The sequence below is a fragment of the Sus scrofa genome, chromosome 4, assembly GCF_054392235.1.
Source record: "Sus scrofa isolate SSC_HxYL_T2T_F1_AM1 chromosome 4, Sscrofa_HxYL_maternal_Yorkshire_Landrace_v2.0, whole genome shotgun sequence".
NCBI classification, from domain to species: Eukaryota; Metazoa; Chordata; class Mammalia; order Artiodactyla; family Suidae; genus Sus; species Sus scrofa.
The window spans coordinates 99,977,757-99,999,086 of NC_139386.1; the positions used below are offsets into that span (position 1 = coordinate 99,977,757).

A 21,330-nucleotide genomic window follows, 5' to 3' on the forward strand; every position below is an offset into this window, starting at 1 on the left:
GCCTAAGCGAGTGCCGGCAACAAGGCAGCGGGAGAGTCCGTGACTCAGAGCCCATGAAATCAGTCCCTTCACAGTCAAGGCACTGTCATCCACACATGAACCCAGGGGGCGGAGGGGAGAGCCAGGAGGAGTGCCTTCCCCAAAGCTGAGGGGCAAACGGGGCGCTGGTACCAAGGACGCCCCGGGCAAGAACTCCACTCCGCTAGGGCATCGCCTCTTAAAGTAACCCGGGACAGCTGTGTAAGGATTCCCGGGGGCGCTGGGAAGGACACACGAGAACACACCTTGTCCTGGACGCAGACCGCAGGGAGCTTCCCGGCCACAGAGCCGTCACGGGGAGAGCGCGCCCGGCCAAAGGCGCAGGACGCAGCAGGGGGCGCGCGAGCGAGGGGCCGCCACCGGACAGCCGGGGCAGCCCGGGACCGCACCTTGTGCCGCGGGGACCCAAACTAGCCCCGACCAGGGGGGGCCGTCACCCCTCCTGCCTCCCTCCGCTGCCCTGAGTCTGCGGCAGCCGCAGAGGTTCCCCCACCCACCAGCTGTCCAAGCCCTTCAGGTGCGCCCGAAGCCCTTACCCAGTTTGGAGCAGCCCCTCGGGGCCAGCGCCATCCCGGGCGCGGCAAGCAGAGCGGTCAGAAGCGCGCAGCGGACGGCCAGCATGCTTCCTCCTCAGCTAATGCCCCATGATCCCAGAGAGGCAGCCAGGCAGGCAGGCGGGCGGCCGGGCGGCCGGGCGGCCGGGGCGGGGCGGCGGGCGGGCTCAAGCCCCGAGGGCAGCCCCCATCCCCGGGGGGCCCGCGCTCAGCACGCAAGGCTAGTCCCCGAGCCCCGCGCCGCACTCGACTCGGCTCCCTCTGGCTGGGCTCCTTGTCAGTGCGACTTCCCACTTGCACATGACTCAGAGCAGCGGACGGTCCTGGCAACGCAGGAAAACATTTGAGGAACTCGCGCTGGAGTCGTCTCTCGGCCGGCCCAGAGTGCTGTTACGAAAGCCGGAGCGGATGGCGCAACAGCCCCGCGCACCGGCCGAGCGGAGGGGGTGGCTTCCGGCCGCAGCGCCGCACCTGAGCCGCGAGGCCCTGAGCCCCGAGCCCAGCGGGGGCGAACTCTCCCTCCCTCTCCTTCTATTGATGAGAACAGGAGAATTAGACGCCACCAGCTCGGTTTTGATTTTTGGTTTCGTGACCAGGATTACTCTGTGAAAGGAGCACCTGGAGAGCCTGGAGGAGGCGATGTGCCTCTTACTGTTAGAGTAAAGCAGCGCTTGGCAGCCCTTTCTGCCCCCTCGGAATCACTCGGGGAGCCCCCAAAGCCGCCGATGTATCGCTTCACGCCCAGAGATTTAATGGATTTAATTCTGACTTAATGGATCTGGGATGAGGCTCGGGCATCGAGATCCTCGATAGAGTAAAGGTTCATCCTTTCTCCGTGCCTGTGTTCCCTGCAGCACAGGCCAGGGACAGATTTGGGCTCTGGAAGCTTCCAAATGGAAGTATCCCCTCCAGACCTCCACCTTCTGTGACAGCTGTGTGAAATCTTTTGAGTTTCTGTTTCCTCTTATGTCAGAGAGAGATAAGAAAGTCAATATCAGGATGGTTATGAAGATACCATGGTTATAAAGATCTACACACTTGACACAGGGTCCAGACCACAGGTGCTCCATCGATGTCAAAACAGGCACGTCCACCCTCCTGATGTGACAGATAGAAACTGGTACTTGGCTTTCAGAAGCAACCACAACCATCTCTTTAAAGGGCCCACCAAGGTTCCCCAGGGACCCTGAATCTGACAGGTGGCCTCAGAGCTGAGTTTGGAAGGAATGAAAATTACTGAAATAAGGTCTAGACTGAGAAGTTTCTGGCCCAGCAAGTGCTTATGAAGATGTGCTTTTCCACTTTGGGCTTCAGGACCAGGACCAAGGCTCCTGGGGCAGCAGGAGTGGGCATGGTTTGGTGGAAGCCCCCAGAGGATAGGATCCGGCCTGAAGAAATAGGGTTTCTGCAATGCAGCCGGCGTGCTTCTAGGTTTCTCTGTGGGAAACTCCCATCAGCAGTGCTTGGCAGAACCAGGCACCTGCCCCGACCCACCCCATGCCAGAGGCTGGTTTGGGTGGGCTTGCTCCAGCCACACCCACAGGCGAGGGAAAAAAACATGTTGGAAGGTAGATCTTTTGGCACTGGCCCTTTCTCCTGCTGTTTAAAATTCCTTGGTGGCTCAGTGGATTAAGGATCCAGCATTGTCGCTCCTGTGACTCGGATCACTGCTGTGGCACGGGTTCAGTCCTTGCCCGAGAAATTTCACAGGCCACAGGTGTGGCCCTCAAAAATAATAAAATAAATATGATTAATAGTGGCAAACAATTGCCTTTGGAATGGATAGGCAATGAGATCCTGCTGTATAGCACTAAAAATTTTTTTAAATAATAAAAAATAAATAATAAATAAAATGACATTGCGGTGGGGCTCCCACTGTGGTTGCCCCTCCCCCTACTTGTGGCAGATACAGACCTGAAAATGATCAAAGAGGGACTACAAGCTGCAGTCTAAAACCAGAAGGCTGCAGAAAGCCTTCTGTTCAGATAGGTGAGTTTGAAAGAGGGCTATTGAAGCCCAAGAACAGGTGTCTCAGACCCCACCTGGCTCCTGCACCAAAGGGGGCCTTCCCATCTCTAATCCATCAGCCGGGAGTCAGATAGATAGTGTTTCCATCTCAGCTCTGCCATTTGCTGGCTGTGTGACTTGGGCAAGTTACTTAACCTCTCTGAGTCTCTATTTCCTGATGTGTAAGATGAGAACAACAATATGCAAATTGCTGGTATTGTGGTTCATATTAAAAGATCTGGCCCATCTTTATTTTCTCAACCTCATTTTCTGAATATAATTACGTTTCTACAATATTATTACGGCTTTTTTTTTTTTTTTTTTTTTTTTGTCTTTTGCCTTTTTAGGGCCACACCCGCGGCATATGGAGGTTCCCAGGCTAGGGGTCTAATCGGAGCTATGGCTGCCAGCCTCCACCACAGCCACAGCAACTTGGGATCCAAGCCCCCTCTGCGACCCACACCACAGCTCATGGCAACGCCAGATCCTTAACCCACTGAGCAAGGCCAGGGATCGAACCCGAAACCTCATGGTTCCTAGTTGGATTCGTTTTTGGTTTTTTTTTTTGTCTTTTTTTGTCTTTTGTCTTTTTGTTGTTGTTGTTGCTATTTCTTGGGCCGCCCCCGCGGCATATGGAGGTTCCCAGGCTAGGGGTCGAATCAGAGCTGTAGCCACCGGCCTACGCCAGAGCCACAGCAACGCAGGATCCGAGCCGCGTCTGCAACCTACACCACAGCTCACGGCAATGCCGGTTCGTTAACCCACTGAGCAAGGGCAGGGACCGAACCCGCAACCTCATGGTTCCTAGTCGGATTCATTAACCACAGTGCCATGACGGGAACTCCTGGATTCGTTTCTGATGCGCCACCCCGGGAACTCCTATTTATGGCTTCTTACCTCCACACCTTTGTTCAAGCTATTCCCTCTGCCAGAAATTCCCCTCATTGTCCTACATTCCACTTACCCTTAAAAGTTGTCTGGGATGTCTCCTCCAGGGAGGTGAGGTGTCTTCTCTCTTCCTTGCCTCCCTGGACGCCTATCATCTCCAAGGTCGGATTAGGTGGTCTGTCTCTGTGCCACCTCAGAACCCCACGCTGACTTTGTTCACCACCCCATTATCTGCACTGCTGAGCAGGGCGTGGTACATGGAGGGCATTTGTCTGGGATGTGGCCTTCCCTGGAATAGAGTATGGTCAAGCCCCACCTGAACTCTGCAACAGGTAGAGGTTCAAAATTCCTGAACCAACATTCCAGGCTGTGTTATGAAAAACACTGCTAAGCAAGAGAAGAAAGCCTATGTGCTCAATGCAGTCTGACCTGCCCTCTCCCAGACCTGGTTCCTGATGCCAGCCCCCTTGGGGGTCACCAGTGTTCCAGGAAGAGAAGACTCAGGAATGTGGGAGATAGAGACTTTTCTTTTTCTTTCTTTCTTTTTTTTTTTTTTTTTTGCTTTTAAGTCCGCACCTGCAACATATAGCAGTTCCTGGGCTAGGGATCCAATCAGAGCTGCAGCTGCCAGCCTTCGCCACAGCCACAGCAACGAGGGATCCCAGCCTCATCTGCAACCTACACCACAGCTCATGGCAACGCCAGATCCTTAACCCGCTGAGTGAGGCCAGGGATCAAACCCGCATCCTCATGGATACTAGTTGGGCTCATAACCCACTGAGCCACAGTGGGAACTCCTGGGGGGGGGGATATAGATTTGGTAAGAGCTCCGGGGTGAATTGCAGAGTGCGGATGAGGACATCAGGTCACCAGAAATTGGAAATGAGGACCAGACAGGACTGAAGCACCCTGGGGCCTGGGAAGTGAGACACCCTGCCGTGATCCTGCAGTCGAAGGGTCAGCGAGGACTTTAACCAGGGCACCTCTCTTGGGTAACTGTGCTGCTTACAAAGTGCTTTCACAACTGCTCTGAACTTTTTTTTTTTGGTCTTTTTGCCTTTTCCAGGGCCGCTCCTGTGGCGTATGGCGGTTCCCAGGCTAGGGGTCTAATGGGAGCTGTAGCTGCCGGCCTACACCATGGTCAGAGCAACACGGGATCCAAGCTGCATCTGCGACCTACACCACAGCTCAAGGCAACGCCAGATCCTTAACCCACTGAGCAAAGCCAGGGATCTAACCCTCAACCTCATGGCTCCTAGTTGGATTCGTTAACCACTGTGCTACGACGGGAACTCCAGAACTACTCTGAACTTCTTAACCCGGAAGGCTAGGAGATATTGTCCCCAGTGTTCAGAAGAGCACACTGAGGCACAGAGAAGTGAGGTGACTTTGTCCAGACTGCACAGCTGGTAAGTGGTACCTCTGGAGTGAGGACTGGCTCTTGACCCAAAACTCTCACTGAGGGAGGGTGCTGTGCGTGAAGGACCAAGGGCACCGCAGGACCAAGGGCACCGCAGGACGTCTGTCTACCCCATCCCAGCAAGGCTCCGGGGTAGGTGGGTTGGGAGGGGAGGGGGGCTGGGACACCGGCTTCTTGGGCCTCCCACACTCTCACCCACTCTGCGAGTGTCCTTGCTGTGGACCTGGTTTCCCCTAGAGGGGGAAGCTCTGAGCTGGTGTTGCTTTATCAGGCTCCTTCCCAGCAGGCAAGTCCTCGCTCACCTTTGACCTGAAGAGATTAAGCTTCTTAAAGTTTGCCACAGTCTGTTGGAGGCCCCATAGAATAAATGCATAGATTGTTTTGAATCCAAAAGGTACTTATTCATCACCTGCTCCTCCTCCCTCAGGCCTCCTGAGGTGGAGTGGTTTGCCAAAGGTGACACAGGCAGTGACAGCTGGTCAAGATCCCAGATAACCCGACTCAAAGGAGTCTTTTTTTTTTTTTTAATTTGCCCTGCCCTTAACCCCCCAGGCTTGGGCTGATGTGTCAGGGCGATTCTCTACTCTGAGAGTTGAGAACAATACCCTTTGTGCTCTATTCACCTTCATGGGCAATGACAGACTAAGAAGGGTAACAGGCTGACCTGCAGACCCCCCACCCCCACCCCAGCCTCTGGCCCTAACTCATCAATAATTACAGAAAGATGCTCCTTATTCTCCGAAGCCTTCCCTTTGCCTCTCTCCTCCGCAGAGAGGAGATTGATAGCAAGTGGGCAGCTGGGGTCTAATGTGGGAGTTCCCATCCTGGCTCAGCGGGTTAAAGAATCCAGCTGGTATCCATGAGGATGCGGGTTCCATCCCTGGGTGCGGAATTGCCACAAGCTGCGGTGTAGGTCACCCATGTGCTCAGATCTGACACTGCTGTGACGATGGCTCTGGCGTAGGCTGGCGGCTGCAGCTCCGACTCAACCCCTAAATATGTAAAAAAAGACACAAATAATAATAGTATAATAATAATATGGGGGCCCCCCTCTCATCAGCAGAACTCAGGCGAGCAGCACTCCCCAGTTGATTCTGGCACCCTTGGCCAGCCTGGGGAGAAATCTCCACTTCCACAGTAGGAGGAATGCAGCCTCCCAGCTCCAGCAAAACAGTGAGCCTCTCCCCATTCACCACCTGCAGCAGAGTTGAATACATTTTCTGTTCCATTTTTCATCACATCTCCAGCTGAGTTTACCCCAGAAGGGATTTTTTTTTTTAATTTTATGGCAGCACCTGCAGCATATGGAATTTCCTGGGCCAGGGGTCCAGTCACAGCTTTGACCTACACCACAACTGTGGCAACACCAGATACTTTAACCCACTGCACCAGGCAGGAGACTGAACCTGAGCCATTGCAGTCAGATGTTTAACCCACTGCACCAAGACAGGAAATCCAGAGAAGTGATTTTTTTTTTTTTTTTTTTGGCTTTTTAGGGCTTCACCCGTGGCATATAGAGGTTCTCAGGCTAGGGGTCCAGTCAGAGCTGTAGCCGCAGGCCTATGCCACAGCCACAGCAACGTGGGATCTGAGTTGTGTCCACGACCACAGCTCAAGGCAACACCAGATCCTTAACCCACTGAGCGAGGCCAGGGATCAAACCCACATCCTCAGGGATCCTAGTCGGGTTTGTTAACCATTGAGCCACAACAAGAACTCTGTGATTTTTTTTTTAATTGAAGTATAGTTGATTTACAATATTGTGTTTTTCAGGTGTACAACATATGACTCAATATTTTTATATATTATAGTCCATTTAAAGTTATTATAAAATATTGGCTATATTCCCTGTGTTGTACAATATATCCCTGTAGCTTATTTATTTTACACATGATGGTTTGTACCTCTTAATCCCCTGCCCCCATCTTGCCCCTTCTCCCTTTCCTCTCCCCACTGGTATCCACTAGCTGTTCTCCATATCTGTGAGTCTATGTGTGTTTTGTTTGATTTTTTAGATTCCACCTATAAGTGATAATATACAGTATTTGTCCTTCTCTCTCTGACTTATTTCACTAAGCATAATACCCTCTAGCCCATCCATGTTGTTGCATATGATAGAATTTCATTCTTTTTTATGGCTGAGTAATATTCCATTGTGTGGGAGTTCCCATTGTAGCTCAGTGGGTTAAGAATCCAACTAGTATCCATGAGGATGCATGTTCAATCCCTGGCCTAGCTTGGTGGGTTAAAGGATCCAGTGTTGCCATGAGCTGTGACATAGGTTGTAGATGCTGCTTGGATCTGGCATGGCTGTGGCTATGGCATAGGCTGGCAGCTGCAGCTCCAATTCAGTCCCTAGCCTGGAAACTTCCATATGCCATGTGCAGCCCTAAAAAGACAAAAAAAATTTCACTGTATGGAGATTATTTATATATATATAATACTATAATATTATATCATTAATATTAATAATGTTATATTAAATATTACTATTGTATAAATAATAATATTGTTTAATGTATGAATATTAATAATATTTATGTTACATATAATGTAAATATTATATATACATATGAAATCTCACATCTTTGAGAAAGGATTTTGGTACCATTCTCAGAAAGGTGTTATTAAATCTCTTCTTGCAATATTTATAGAATGTTAAAATTTTATAACTATTAAAAGCAGCACAGTTAAATTAAATATAGAATTACCATATGATCTGGTAATGCTATTTCTGGGTATATGTACAAAAGAATTGAAAGCAGGGACTCAAAAGATATTTGCACGCCCACGTTCAAAGCAGCATTATTCACAATAACCAAAAAATAGAAGCAAGTGTCTATCTATGGATGAAGAGAGAAGCAAAATGTGGTATCGCTATGCAATGGAATATTATGCAGTCTTTAAAAGAGAGGCAATTCTGACACATGCTATGACAAAGACAATATGCTAAGCAAAACGAGCCAGACACAAAAGGACAAAAACTGTATGATTCCACTTATATGAAAAACCCAGAGAGGTCAAATTCATAGAGACAAAAAGTAAAGTGGTGTTTGCCAGGGGTTGAGGGGAGACAAAATTGACATTATTGTTTATTTTTTTATTTATTTACTTTTATTTTATTAAAGTGTAGTTGATTTACAATGTTTCTTCAATTTCTGTTGTACAGCCAACTGACCCAATCACACATAGTTCCCTGTGCTGTACAGTAGGGCCCCATTGCCCATCCAGTCCAAATATAAGTTTGCTTCAAAAAACCCTGAATTGCCCATCCATCTCCCTCCCTCCCCTGGGAACCACAAGTCTTCTCTCCTTGGCCGTGATCTGTTTCTGTTTTGTAGATAGATCATCTGTGCCATATTTTAGATTCCACAAATAAGTGATATCATATGGTATTTGTCTTTTTCTTTCTGGCTTATTTCACTTAGTATAAGGATCTCTACTTCCATCCATGTTGCTGCAAGTGTCATTAGTTTATCTTTTTTATGGCTGAGTAGTATTCCATTGCATATGTATACCACATCTTCTTAATCCATTCATCTGTCAATGAACATTTAGGTTGTTTCCATGTCTTGGCTATTGTGACTAGTGCTGTGATGAACATAGGGGTACCTGTATTTTTTTCAATGAAAATTTTGGAAATTATTGTTTAATGGGTATGGAGCTTCAGTATTGCATGAAAAGAGTTCTGGAAATGGCTGGTGGCGATGGTTGCACAAAATGTGAATGTGCTTAATGTTACTGAACTGCAGACTTAATTATGGTTAAAATGGTAAATTTTATATCATATGCATTTTACCACTGTTTTGGTTTTCGGCCATGCCCACTGCATGCAGAGGTTCCTGAGCCAGGGATCAAATCCACACCACCACAGCAGTAACCAGAGCCACAGCAGTAACAATGCTGGGTCCTGGATCTGCTGAACCACCAGGGAACTCTCATTTTACACATTTTTTAAAAGCATCACAATTATGGAGTTCCCGTCGTGGCGCAGTGGTTAACGAATCCAACTAGGAACCATGAGGTTGCGGGTTCGGTCCCTGCCCTTGCTCAGTGGGTTAACGATCCGGCGTTGCCATGAGTGAGCTGTGGTGTAGGTTGCAGACGCGGCTCGGATCCCGCGTTGCTGTGGCTCTGGCGTAGGCCGGTGGCTACAGCTCTGATTAGACCCCTAGCCTGGGAACCTCCATATGCCGCGGGAGCGGCCCAAGAAATAGCAACAACAACAACAACAACAACAACAACAAAAAGACAAAAAAAAGACAAAAAGACAAAAAAAAAAAAAGCATCACAATTATAACATTAAACAAACCAGGCTTTAAAGTTCAGATATGTAAAACAGATGCAATAAACAAAGTGGGGGGGAAATCTGTGCCCTCGAGGAGTTTACATGGTAGTATGGACAAGAGACAATAAAATAAAAGAGAAGAATATATAGTATGTTATCTGGTGATGATTACCTTAAAGGAAAAAAAGAAAGAGTAAGACAGGAAGTGGGGGAGGTAGGGTGATAATTTTAACTAGGGTCTCACTGAGAAGCGGGCACTGGAGTGAATAACCAACAAGTGAGCCTTGAGGGGGTGGCTGGGGGAGGCCTTCCAGGTAGAGGAACTAGCAAGTGCAAAAGCCCTGTGGTGGGAGGGGGCCTGGCCCATGTGGGTAATGGCAGAGTGGCCAGCTTACTGGAGGAAGTGAGTGAGAAGCAAAAGAGGGAACAGGATTCTAATGCATATAGGGCTCCATAGAATGACATAAAGTCTCAGGTTTTCACCCTGCAAGAGATGCTGAGCTTTGATGGGAGGCGTGGCAAGAACCAGCTTTTCAGAAGTGAGGGCTGGAGTACAGGGGAGAGAGGGAGACCAGTTGGAGGTTCTGCAATAATCTAGGCAAAAATGTTATGGTAAAGATTAGTCCAGCACCTAGTGTGAGGCCCGGCACAAAAGAGTCATTCAAATGAAGTCATTGTTAAGTGAAAAAGGTCATCTAGGAGTTTGCTGATGGCTCAACAGGTTACAGATCCAGAGGTGTCATTGCTTCGGCTGAGTCACAGCCATGGAGCCGGTTCTATCCCTGGTCTGGGAACCTCCGCATGCCTTGGGCGTGAGGCCAAAAAAAATTTTTTTTCATCTAACATGATTTATTTTGTATGGTTTCTTTTCTTCCCAAAATAATTTTTAGAGAGTTCCCGCTGTGGCACAGTGGGTTAATGATCCGGCTTGTCTCTGTGGCGGTGCAGGTTCAATCCCCAGCTTGACATCGTGGGTTAAGGATCCAGCATTGCTGCAGGTGTGGCGTAGGTCACAGCTCTGGCTCAGATTCGATGCCTGGCCCGGGGGAACTTCCATGTGCCACAAGGGCAGCCAAAAAAGGAAAAACAAAAATAATTTTTTGGGGCCACGCCCTTGGCATGCAGAGGTTTCTAGGTGAGGAATGGAACCCAAGGCACAGCAGTGACCAGAGACGCTGCAGTGACAATGCTGGATCCTTAGCCTGCTGTGCTGGAGAACTCCCCAGATGATTTTCATTTCTCATAATTTTCAAGTCATTCGATGTATTTCATTGGGTCTCCCTAGGTTACTACTCTTTCTAGGATATTCTCTCAACTTTAAATCACGAAGCTTTCTTTTTGTATCCCACTAGTGTATAAATCTACTGAAAACACATGCATGTCTTTTCTTCAGTGTAAGAATTTTCAGAGCATTGCTATTTCTATTCTACTCTATTTCCAATATATGTTTTTATCTGGTTATATCGTCCAGGTACTAGATAATGCTCAAAAAAATAAAATACATGCATTATTGAGTAGGTGGGGAAGGGAGATGGCCCATGTTATTAAAGGATTTAATTTGAAACTCCTTAAGAGTGTGGACTTTTTAAAACGCAATATACAGGAGTTCCTGCTGTGGTACAGTGGGTTAAGAATTCAACTGCAGCAGCTCGGGTTGCTGAGAAGTGCGGGTTACATCCTCCATCCTGGAGAAGAGGGTTAGAGGATTGGGCATTGCTGCAGCTAGAGAGTAGCTCACAAATGCAGCTCTGATTCAATCCCTAGCCCATGAACTTCCATATGCTGCAGATGTGGCCATTTTTTTTTTAATAATGGCAATATGCAATATAATTCTATGTACACCGACTCTGGAGCCAGACTGCCTGGGTTCACCCTCCAGCTCTGCCATTTATTAGCTGTGTGTCCTTAGACAAATTACTTAACATCACTGTGTTCCAATGTGTCCATCTGTAAGACAGAGGAAATAAAAGTACCCTGATAGGATTCACATGAGAATTAATTTATAAAAGTAAAAGTAAATATTCCCAAAGTATATCTTTTTGTAGACCGAAGAGTCTATCTGAAAATGTTTTTAAATTGTATCTCATTAATATCACTCATAAAATGAACAGGTTGCAATAGAAATTTGTTATTAGGTGCTGAGTCCCCCTCTAGTGGGTTAAACAGTGTTCTGGATGAGAGAGCAATTTACCAGCAGACTTAAAGGTTCCAGCCAGGTCTGTCTCTGTTGTCAACAGTATTCCTTGTCCAGGCTGGGGCCCCTGCAGTTACTACCTCTGTCTGCCATTTCATCTTTCCTGGAAGATATTCTAAACTTGGATTTCATGAGTACGTGTGAGCTGTTTGTTCTTGCACTTCCCAGCAGAGGCTGCATTACCCTCTGGATTTTCACAGAAGGGTTGAGTAATGATTCTGCCTTGCGTCGCTGATTATTTGCTCCATTTGCGTCCATAAGCTGGCTCTTTAGCAATGATTCCTGTATGCATAGCTGTAGACATACGTGCAGACATACATGTGTAAGCAGATTCCTGAGCCAAATTGCCCGAGTTCAAATCCAGCTCTGCCATCAGCCGGCTGAGGACCTTGGACACTTCCCAAACCCCATTTCTCCAATCTCATTTTTATCTTTAAAATGGGAACAGGTAAGAGTTTCTATGGCACAAGGTTATTGTGAGGATTAACTGAGAAAATGATCTGAAGTACTGAACTCAGTCCTGGCCTCCAGTTAAGTGCTCAGTAACTGTTAACCTGATAATGATAAAAATCTACATGTGTGGTAACCTCGATCAGCCTGTGAAAATGGGTGTTAGTCGTGGAAGAAGGTGGGTGTTACTTCTATTTTATTTTCCTGCTACCTGGAAATTTCCCTCCAAGAAAAAAACCTTATATATATTGACCATTTTTGTAACTCTCTTTGCTAAATATATTATACATTTTTGGGGGGATCATGTTGAATGTAATTCTATTAAATTTGAAATGACATATCAGACAGATTAAAAGCTAGACCTCTAGTGGCCAGAATTAAAAGTCAGATAACAAGTGTTGACAAGAATGTGAGGAAACCAGAACCTCATACACTTCTGGTGAGAAGGTAAAATGATACAGTCACTCTGGAAAACATTCTGGAAGTTCCCCAAATGATTTCACAAAGAGTTACCATATGACCCAGCAATTCCACTCCCAAATATATACCCAGAGAAATAAAAACATTTGTCCATACGAAAACTTGTACATATGTTTAAAGAGACATCATCCACGGTAAAAGGAAAAACAGCTCAAATGCCCATCGCCAGAAGAAGGGATAAACAAAATGTGCTATCTCCATACAATGGACTATAATTCAGCTATAAAAAGGAGTAAAGTAGTAATACATACTACAACATGAACGAACCTTGAAAACATTATGCTGTTAACAGAAGACAGTCACAAACATCTATATATTGTTGGATTCCATTCATATGAAAGTCCAGAATAGGAGTTCCCTGGTGGCCTAGTGGGTTAAGGATCCACTGTTGTCACTGCTGTGGCATAGGTTCAATCCCTAGCCCAGGGACATCCGCATGCTGTGGGCATGGCAAAAAAAAAAAAAAAGTCCAGAATATACTTCTTTTTTCTTTCTACAGCTGCACCTGCAGCATATGGAAATTCCCAGGCTAGGGGTCAAATTAGCTTGCAGCAATGCTGGATCCTCAACCCACTGAGCGAGGCCAGGGATCGAACCTGCATTCTCACAGACACTGTCAGGTTCTTAACCTGCTGAGCCACAAGGGGAATTCCCCAGAATACACTTTCTATTCTAGGAAATCTACAGCAATAAAAAGTAGATTAGTGGTTGCTTTGTGCTGGGGGCGTAGGGGATGGATGAAGAAATAGAGGGGTGATAGCTAAAGGTTATGGTGTTTCTTTTTGAGGTAATGAAAATGTTCTAAAATAGCCTGTGGTGATGGCTACACATATCTCTGAATATACTAAAAACCCATTGAGTCATATACTTAAAATGGAAGAATTCTATGTTATGCAAATTATATCTCAATAAAGCTGTTTTAAAAAATAAATAGGGGGTTCCCTTCGTGGCTCAGCAGAAACGAATCTGACTAGCATCATTGAGGACACAGATTTGATCCCTGACCTTGCTCAGTGGGTTAAGGATCATATGTTGCCACAACCTGTGGTGCAGGTCAAAGACTAGGATCCTGCGTTGCTATAGCTGTGGTGTAAGCTGGCATCTGCAGCTCTGATTTGACCCCTAGCCTGGGAACGTCCATGTGCCTGCAGGTGTGGCTTTAAAAAGACAAGTAAATAGGAGTTGCTCTGGTGGCTCAGTGGTTAACGAATCCGACTAGGAACCATGAGGTTTCGGGTTCGATCCCTGACTTCGCTCAGTGAGTTAAGGATCCGGCGTTGCCATGAGCTGTGGTGTAGGTGGCAGATGGAGCTGGGATCCCAAGTTGCTGTGGCTCTGGTGAAGGCCGGCAGCTACAGCTCTGATTCGACCCCTAACCTGGGAACCTCCATATGCCACAAGAATGGCCCTAGAAATGGCAAAAAGACAGAAAATAAATAAATAAATAAATAAATAAAAATAAAAAGACAAATAAAACAAAATAAATTTTTTAAGCTTTTGAGCCAGATTCAGTCTGAAATCTTTGTATTATTTACTTAATCTTACCCAGTCTTGATTTCCTTGCCAGTAAAATAGGGCCACAGTAGGACCCAAATCACTGGGTGGACATGAGGATTACATGAGATAACATACTTGAATTTCTCAGCACAGTGCCGGGCGCGTAGTATTAACTCAGCATATTGCTAGGAAATATCATTACGTTTCTTTTTTTAAAAAATTTTTTTATCACTCAAATGAATTTATCACATCTGTAGTTGTATAATGATCATAACAATCTGATTTCACAGGATTTCCATCCCTATCATTATGTTTCTGACAGATATTTTGGGGATGCCGATCATGTGCCAAACATTGACATTGGTACTACAGCAAATTCAGAGATAGGTAAGACAGAGATTGTGCCCCTCTTGTCCTAAGCTAATACCCTCAAGGATCCCACCTTGCCTTCTCTGGAACCTTAGACCACCTCTTCTCCTGTGTCATCAACCTGTCCCTCTCCAACGGATCCCACCCACTACACGCAGCATGCTCTGCTCTCACCCACCTTGAGAAACAAAGAACTTCCCTACTCCTTTCCTCTCACTTCCCTGTCTCTTCTCTACTTTCAGCCAAACTGATAGTACTTGAAAGCCCCTTTTTCCCCATTTCCTTCCCATCCTATCTAACCTCTGCTTTGACACCCCTCTTCCCTGAAACTGCCTTTCTTTCTTTTTTGTTTGGTCTTTTTAGGGCCGCACCTGCGGCATATGGAGGTTCCCAGGCTGGGGGTCTAATCAGAGTTAGAGCTGCTGGCCTACACCACAGCCACAGCAACACCAGATCCGAGCCACATCTGCGACCTACACCACAGCTCACAGCAACGCCAGATTCTTAACCCGCTAATCGAGGCCAAGGATCAAACCCGAGTCGTCATGGACACGAGTCGGGTTCGTTAGGCACTGAGCCACAATGGGAACTCCGAAACTGCCCTTTCTAAAGGCACCATTCACCCTACAACCCTTCATGGAGGGCCACCTTAGCGGACAAGAGCAGCAGTGACGGAAACCAAAGACAATTAACACCCACAAAGGAACAAACTAAGCAAAAAAATCATCCCAATGGTGACAAGAGTCATGAAGAAATCTCCTCCAAGCCACTTAATTCAGTGGACAAAATCTTTTTTTCTTTCAAATGATTATCTTCAATCCTCTTCTTTTATCATTATTATTTTTAAACGGCCGCACCTGTGGCATGTGGCATTTCTCAGGCTAGAGCTCAGATCGGAGCAGCTGTGATCTCTGCCACAGCTTGCAACAATGCTGGATCCTGAACCCACTGAGGGAGGCCAGGAATCAAACCCACATCCTCACCGAGACAACCATCGTTCTGTAACCTGCTGAGCAACAGCAGGAACGCCTTCAATCCTCCTTTTTTGATGTTTCTAGAGATTCTTAATCCTGATTTTCTTTTCTTATATGCAATACTTAATATAGAAACATCAGGGAGCTCTCCTGTGGCAAAATGCATAAAGGATCTGGCATTGTTCACTGCAGTGGCTACAGGCCTGGCCAAAAAAACAAAACCCGTATATATATAAATGGTTAAACATCAATGATGTTTATGATATACAAACATAAATATAACCAATATATGGAGTTCCCGTCATTGTGGCTCAGCAGGTTAAGAATTCAACTAGTGGAATTCCCCTTGTGGCTCAGTGGTTAACGAATTCGACTAGGAACCATGAGGTTGTGGGTTCAATCCCTGACCTCGCTCAGTGAGTTGAGGATCCGGCGTTGCCGTGAGCTGTGGTGTAGGTGGCAGACACGGCTCAGATCCTGCATTGCTGTGGCTCTGGCATCAGCCGGTGGCTATAGCTCTGATTCAACCCCTGGCCTGGGAGCCTCCATATGCCGCGGGAGCGGTCCCAGAGAAGGGGCCTCTGTCATCCAGTTCTTTACATTGCTGCGATCCAGAGCAGATCTCAAATCCATCTGCCCCTCTCTCATTCACCACACTGGTCCACATCTATCACATCTCGCTCGCTTTTTCTGTTTAAAACCCTTCACAGGCACTGTGTCTATCTGGTCATCACTGTATCCTCAGTACGCAAGACAAGTTCCCGGCACAGAGTGGACACGCCATCACTATGTATTGCATGAATAAACAGATGAATGTTCACGACCTTATTCAAGGAGTCTTTGTTTTCATGAAAGTGGAAGACGGAATGAAGGCCGTGTTTGAAAAACTCACAGCTAACATCATACTCAGTGGCGAAAGAATGAAAGCTTTTCCTTAAGATCGGGAATGAGATGAGGGTGCTCACTTTTGCCACTTTTTTTTTTTCCTTTTTAGGGCTGCTCTTCCTGGGTTAGGGGTCAAATCAGAGCTGCAGAATGCCAGCCTACACCACAGGCACAGCAATGCTGGATACTTAACTCCCTGAGTAAGGCCAGGGATCGAACCCACATCTTCATGGACACTATGTCAGGTTCTTAATCTGCTAAGCCACAATGGGAACTCCCCAACATCATTTTTTGAAGACAGAGAAAAACCCACTCTAAAATTTACATAAAATTTCTGGAGTTCCCGTCATGGCTCAGTGGTTAACGAATCCAACTAGGAACCATGAGGTTGCGGGTTCGATCCCTGGCCTTGCTCAGTGGGTAAGGATCTGGCGTTGCCGTGAGCTGTGGTGTAGGTCGCAGACTCGGCTTGGATCCTGAGTTGCTGTTGCTCTGGCGTAGGCCGGCGGCTAAGGCTCCGATTGGACTGCTAGCCTGGGAACCTCCATATGCTGGCGAGAGTGGCCCAAGAAATGGCAAAAGGACAAAAAATAAAATAAAATAAATTTCAAAGGATCCTGGATATTCAAAAAACTCTTGAAAAAACAGAACACACTTGGAAATCTTAACCTTTTTTTTTCTTATGACCGTACCTGTGCATGTGTAGTTACCAAGCCAAGGACTGAATCCAAGTCACAGCTAGGGCAATAGGAAATCCTTTAGCCTACTACACCAAGCCAGGGATTAAACCTGCGCCTCTGCCTAGACCCAAGCTGATGCAGTTGGATTCTTAAACCACTGTGCCATACAGCAGGAACTAAAGACTTACAGGTTTTTTTTGTTGTTTTTGTTTTGTCTTTTTGCCATTTCTTGAGCCGTTCCCGTGGCATATGGAGGTTCCCAGGCTAGGGGTTGAATCGGAGCTGTAGCCACCGGCCTACACCAGAGCAACAGCAATGTGGGATCCGAGCCGTGTCTGCAACCTACGCCACAGCTCATGGCAACGCCAGATCCTTAACCCACTGAGCAAGGCCAGGGATCAAACCCTCAACCTCATGGTTCCTAGTCGGATTCGTTAACCACTGAGCCATGATGGGAACTCCCAAGACTTACAGTTTTTTATTTTAAAATTTGCCCAAAAAAATGATTTTTTTTAAAGCAATAAGCCAAGTTTATTAAGGGGAGTATGCTTGCAAGACTACTCGATTTTTTTCAACAATATTGAGGTAAACATAATTGATATGGCCAATTTCTTTGTTTCTTTCTTTTGCCTTTTTTTTAGAGCTGTATTCTCGGCAAATGGAAGTTCCCAGGCTAGAGGTCAAATCGGAGTGGCAGCTGCAGGCCTACACCACCGCCACAGCCATCCCAGATCTGAGCCAAGTCTGTAACTTACACCACAGCTCACTGCAACACCAAATCCTTACCCACAGATCAAACCCACATCCTCATGGATACTCGTCAGGTTCATAACCCACTGAGCCACAATGGGAACTCATGCAAATTGATTTCTGACAAGGGTGCCAAGACCATTCAAAGGGGAAAGGACAGTCTTTTTTTTTGCAGTGGGCGGGGGAGGGGGGGGTAGGCTCCACCCAAGGCATATGGAAGTTCCTGAGGCAGGGATCAAATCCAAGCTGGAGCTTTGACCTACACTACCAGCTCAGCAATGCTGGATCCTTAACCCACTGCATCACAGTGGGAACTCCAGGGAGTGTTTTTTTGTTTTGTTTTTTTTTTGCTTTTTAGGGCCGCACCCATGGCATATGGAGGTTCCCAGGCTAGGGGTCCAATCGGATCTACAGCTGCTGGCCTACGCTACAGCCAGAGCAATGCAGGATCCAAGCCACATCTGCGGCCTACACCATTGCTCACAGCAATGCTAGATCCTTAACCCACTGAGCCAGGCTAGGGATCAAACCCGCAACCTCATGGTTCCTAGTCAGATTTGTTTCCACTGTGCCACAATGGGAACTCCCTATCCAGGACAGTCTTTTTAACAAATGTCTCAGGAAACACTGGATATCTACATGCAAAAGAAAGAAGGGTCATTACCTAGAAAGAACCATCTAGAAAAAATTAATTCAGTCTGGATCAAAGATCTTAATGTAAGAGCCAAAACTATAAAATTCTTGGAGTTCCTGCTATGGTGCAGTGGGTTAAGAATCTGACTGCAGCAGCTTGGGTCACTATGGAGGTGTGGGTTCAGTCCCTGGCCTGGGAACTTTCATATGCCACAGGTGTGGCCATTAAAGAAAAACTATAAAATTATTAGAAGAAAACATACAGAAAAATCTTCGTGATACTGGATTTGGATATGACACAAAAAAATAAGCTAACAAAGGAAAAAATAAATGAATTGGACTTCATCAAAATTAGAAACTTTTGGAGAGTTCCCGTCGTGGCACAGTGGTTAACGAATCCGACTAGGAACCATGAGGTTGCGGGTTCAATCCCTGCCCTTGCTCAGTGGGTTGAGGATCTGGCGTTGCCATGAGCTGTGGTATAGACCGCAGATGCAGCTCGGATCCCGCGTTGCTGTGGCTCTGGCGTAGGCCGGTGGCTACAGCTCCGATTAGACCCCTAGCCTGGAAATCTCCATATGCCGCAGGAGTAGCCCAAGAAATGGCAAAAAAAAAAAAAAAAAAAAAAAAATTAAAAACTTTTGTGACAGGTTTGAGGGTGGGGGGATGCACTGAGGGTTTGGGATAGAAGTGCTGAAATATTTGGTTGTGATGACTGTTGTACATCTATAAATGTAACAAAATTCATTAAGTAATTTTTAAAAAGATAATGCACTAGGAAATGTTGAATAAATTAAAAACGTTTGTGCATCAAAAGGTACTATAAAAAGAATGAAAGGACAACCCATGGAATGAGAGAAGATATTTGTAAAGCATACATTTGATAAGGGATTAATATTCAGAATACACAAAGAACTCCGACAATGCAACAACAGAGAACCCGAGTTCCCTAGTGGTTTAGGGGTTAGGATCTGGCACTTTCACTGCTGCAGCCCAGATTCAATCCCTGGTCTGGGAGCTTAGATGCCACATCAAACCGCCACCTCTCCACCGCCCCCCTCTTCAAAATATGCAACACTCTCAGTCTCCCTCTTCTACCTTCTATTACAGGGACACTGAAACCTGCAGGTTTAATTTTCTGAATGGGGCAAAACAGAGAGTCTCTAAACTGGGAGGATATTTGAGCGCCTAAGCATGGTATGGAGAAGAGGACTAACTGTGTGTGTGCTGAATGCTACAGCTTGGGGCCCCAGCCCTCTGCTCCTTTCGCAACAAGAACACTGGAGGCCAGACCAATGTTCTCTCCTGGAAGGGAACTGTTGGGATTCTTCTCCGGGAAATCTGACAAGCCTGAGAGGAAAGATCCATCCAGACATTTGGGACTTTTCCCAGCAAAGGGCCCCACCCAGACATCACTGCCCCCCGCCACAGAGCTTCCAGTCAGCATTTTGGTTCCTGTGTCAGATTATTTCCCATCTGCTCCCCCAAAAGTCCTCTCAGCACTGCCCTCTGTCTGAGGAAGCTCCCAGGTATGGATGACGAGCTCCCCCACCTCCAACTTCTGGGTAATTTGGCCAATGAAGAGGAAGAGAGGGGAGGGAAGAGAGTGAGGTCAGGCCGTTTGCTCTTCTGTTCCTATCTGATGTCACCTCAGGCTCCCTGTGTCTCTCCACCAGGGGCTCAGGTCCTCCACTCTGCCTTTGTAAACAGCCATTTTATTATAAATAAATCCCCCCCACACACAAATTATCCTGAGTGAACCAATGTTTACCATTGCGACCTGAATGATAACAGTTTGCCTCTCAGAAATAGTCGGACAGAAATTCTCACTGTGAGAGTTCCTGTTGTGGTTCAGTGGGTATGAACCTGACGAGTAACCATGAGGACACAGGTTCCATCCCTGGCCTCACTCTGTAGATTAAGGATTCGTTATTGCCATGAGCTGTGGTGCAGGTCAGAGACACGCCTTGGATCCCGCCTTGGATCCCGCCTTGCTGTGGCTGTGGCATAGGCAGCAACTGTAGCTCCAATTCAACCCCTAGCCTGGGGCTTCCATGTGCCAAAGGTGTGGCCCTTAAAAGGAAAAAAAATTAAAAAATAAAAAATCAGTGGATTAAGGATCCGGTGTTATTGCTGCAGTGCAGCTGCAGCTCGGATTGGATCTCTGGCCCTTTCTCTTCCATATGCTGCAGGTGCGACCAAAAAAAGTCAGACAATCAAGGATTACCAGACAGCCTCCAATGAGGAAGACAGAAACAAAAAACAGAATGAAAAGCAACTTGTAGAAACAGAGTCTGTGTAGGAAGAAGACTTCATTTGTTTGTTCTGGCCACACCTTGGCATGAGGAAGTTCACCAGCCAGGGATCTAACCCATGCCACAGCAGTGACCATGGATCCTTAACCCATTATGCCATGAAGGAACTCCAAGAAGACTCTTATTTTTTTTTTTTAAGTATCATTCATATTCTCAGATAGACACTAAAAGCCATTGTGTTTGTGGAACAAAAATGGGAAGCTATCTAAAAAGAGGAAGAACAATCAGGAATCAAAAAAGCACTCTTGGAAATTAAAAACGACAGTAGAAATTTAAAACTCAGTAGAAGAGTTCTCTTGGGCTCAGTAGGTTAAGGATTTGGTATTGTCACTGTCATTGGCAACAGCTCTCATTGCAGCTGTGGTGCGGGTTTGGGTTCTACCCCTGGCCCAGGAACTTCTGCATGCTGACAGTGTGGCCCAAAAACCCCCCAAAATTCAGTAGAAGAGTTGAAAGATAAAGAAATGTTCTAGAAGCAAGAGCCAAAACCCCCTTTAAAAAAAAAAAAAAAAAAGGGGAGAGAGAAAGAAAGAAAAGAACAAAAAACATTTTTAAAAGTGTGAGAAACAGGAGTTCCCATCATGACTCAGTGGTTAACGAATCCGACTAGAACCCATGAGGTTGTGGGTTTGATCCCTGGCGCCTTGCTCAGTGGGTTAAGGATCCAGCATTGCCGTGAGCTGTGGTGTAGGTCGCAGTCTCGTTTCAGATCCTGTGTTGCTGTGGCTGCGGTAAAGGCTGGCAGCTTACACCTCTGATTAGACCCCTAGCCTGGGAACCTCCATATGCCGTGGGAGGGGCCTAGAAAAGGCAAAAAGATTAAAAAAAAAAAAAAAGTGTGAGAAACAGTCCAAGAAGAACACTATTTGAATAATAAGAGAGAAAAGAGAAAATAGAGGAAGAATAC

The 21,330-nt window shown here is 46.5% G+C and overlaps 1 protein-coding gene and 1 long non-coding RNA gene across 6 annotated transcripts in view; one reads left to right on the plus strand and one right to left on the minus strand.

Moving 5' to 3' along the window:
- Positions 1 to 938, minus strand: part of IL6R (interleukin 6 receptor) — a 58,857-nt gene extending 57,919 nt beyond the window's left edge. For 2 of the 4 annotated variants that reach the window (XM_085020915.1, XM_085020914.1), the window contains exon 1: positions 576 to 895. In XM_085020915.1, coding sequence (XP_084877041.1) covers positions 576 to 660 — 85 coding nt within the window. In that variant the 5' untranslated portion in view covers positions 661 to 895. 4 annotated transcript variants of the gene reach the window in all.
- Positions 939 to 4,757: 3,819 nt separating this feature from the next.
- Positions 4,758 to 19,333, plus strand: LOC110260319 (uncharacterized). 2 transcript variants are annotated; one of them, XR_014844171.1, is made up of 3 exons: positions 4,758 to 4,897; positions 14,140 to 14,204; positions 19,219 to 19,333. It is a non-coding gene; the product is annotated as an uncharacterized LOC110260319 (long non-coding RNA). The 2 variants fall into 2 exon arrangements; XR_002343432.2 differs by lacking the exon at positions 19,219 to 19,333 and adding an exon at positions 15,871 to 15,980.
- Positions 19,334 to 21,330: the final 1,997 nt, after the last annotated feature.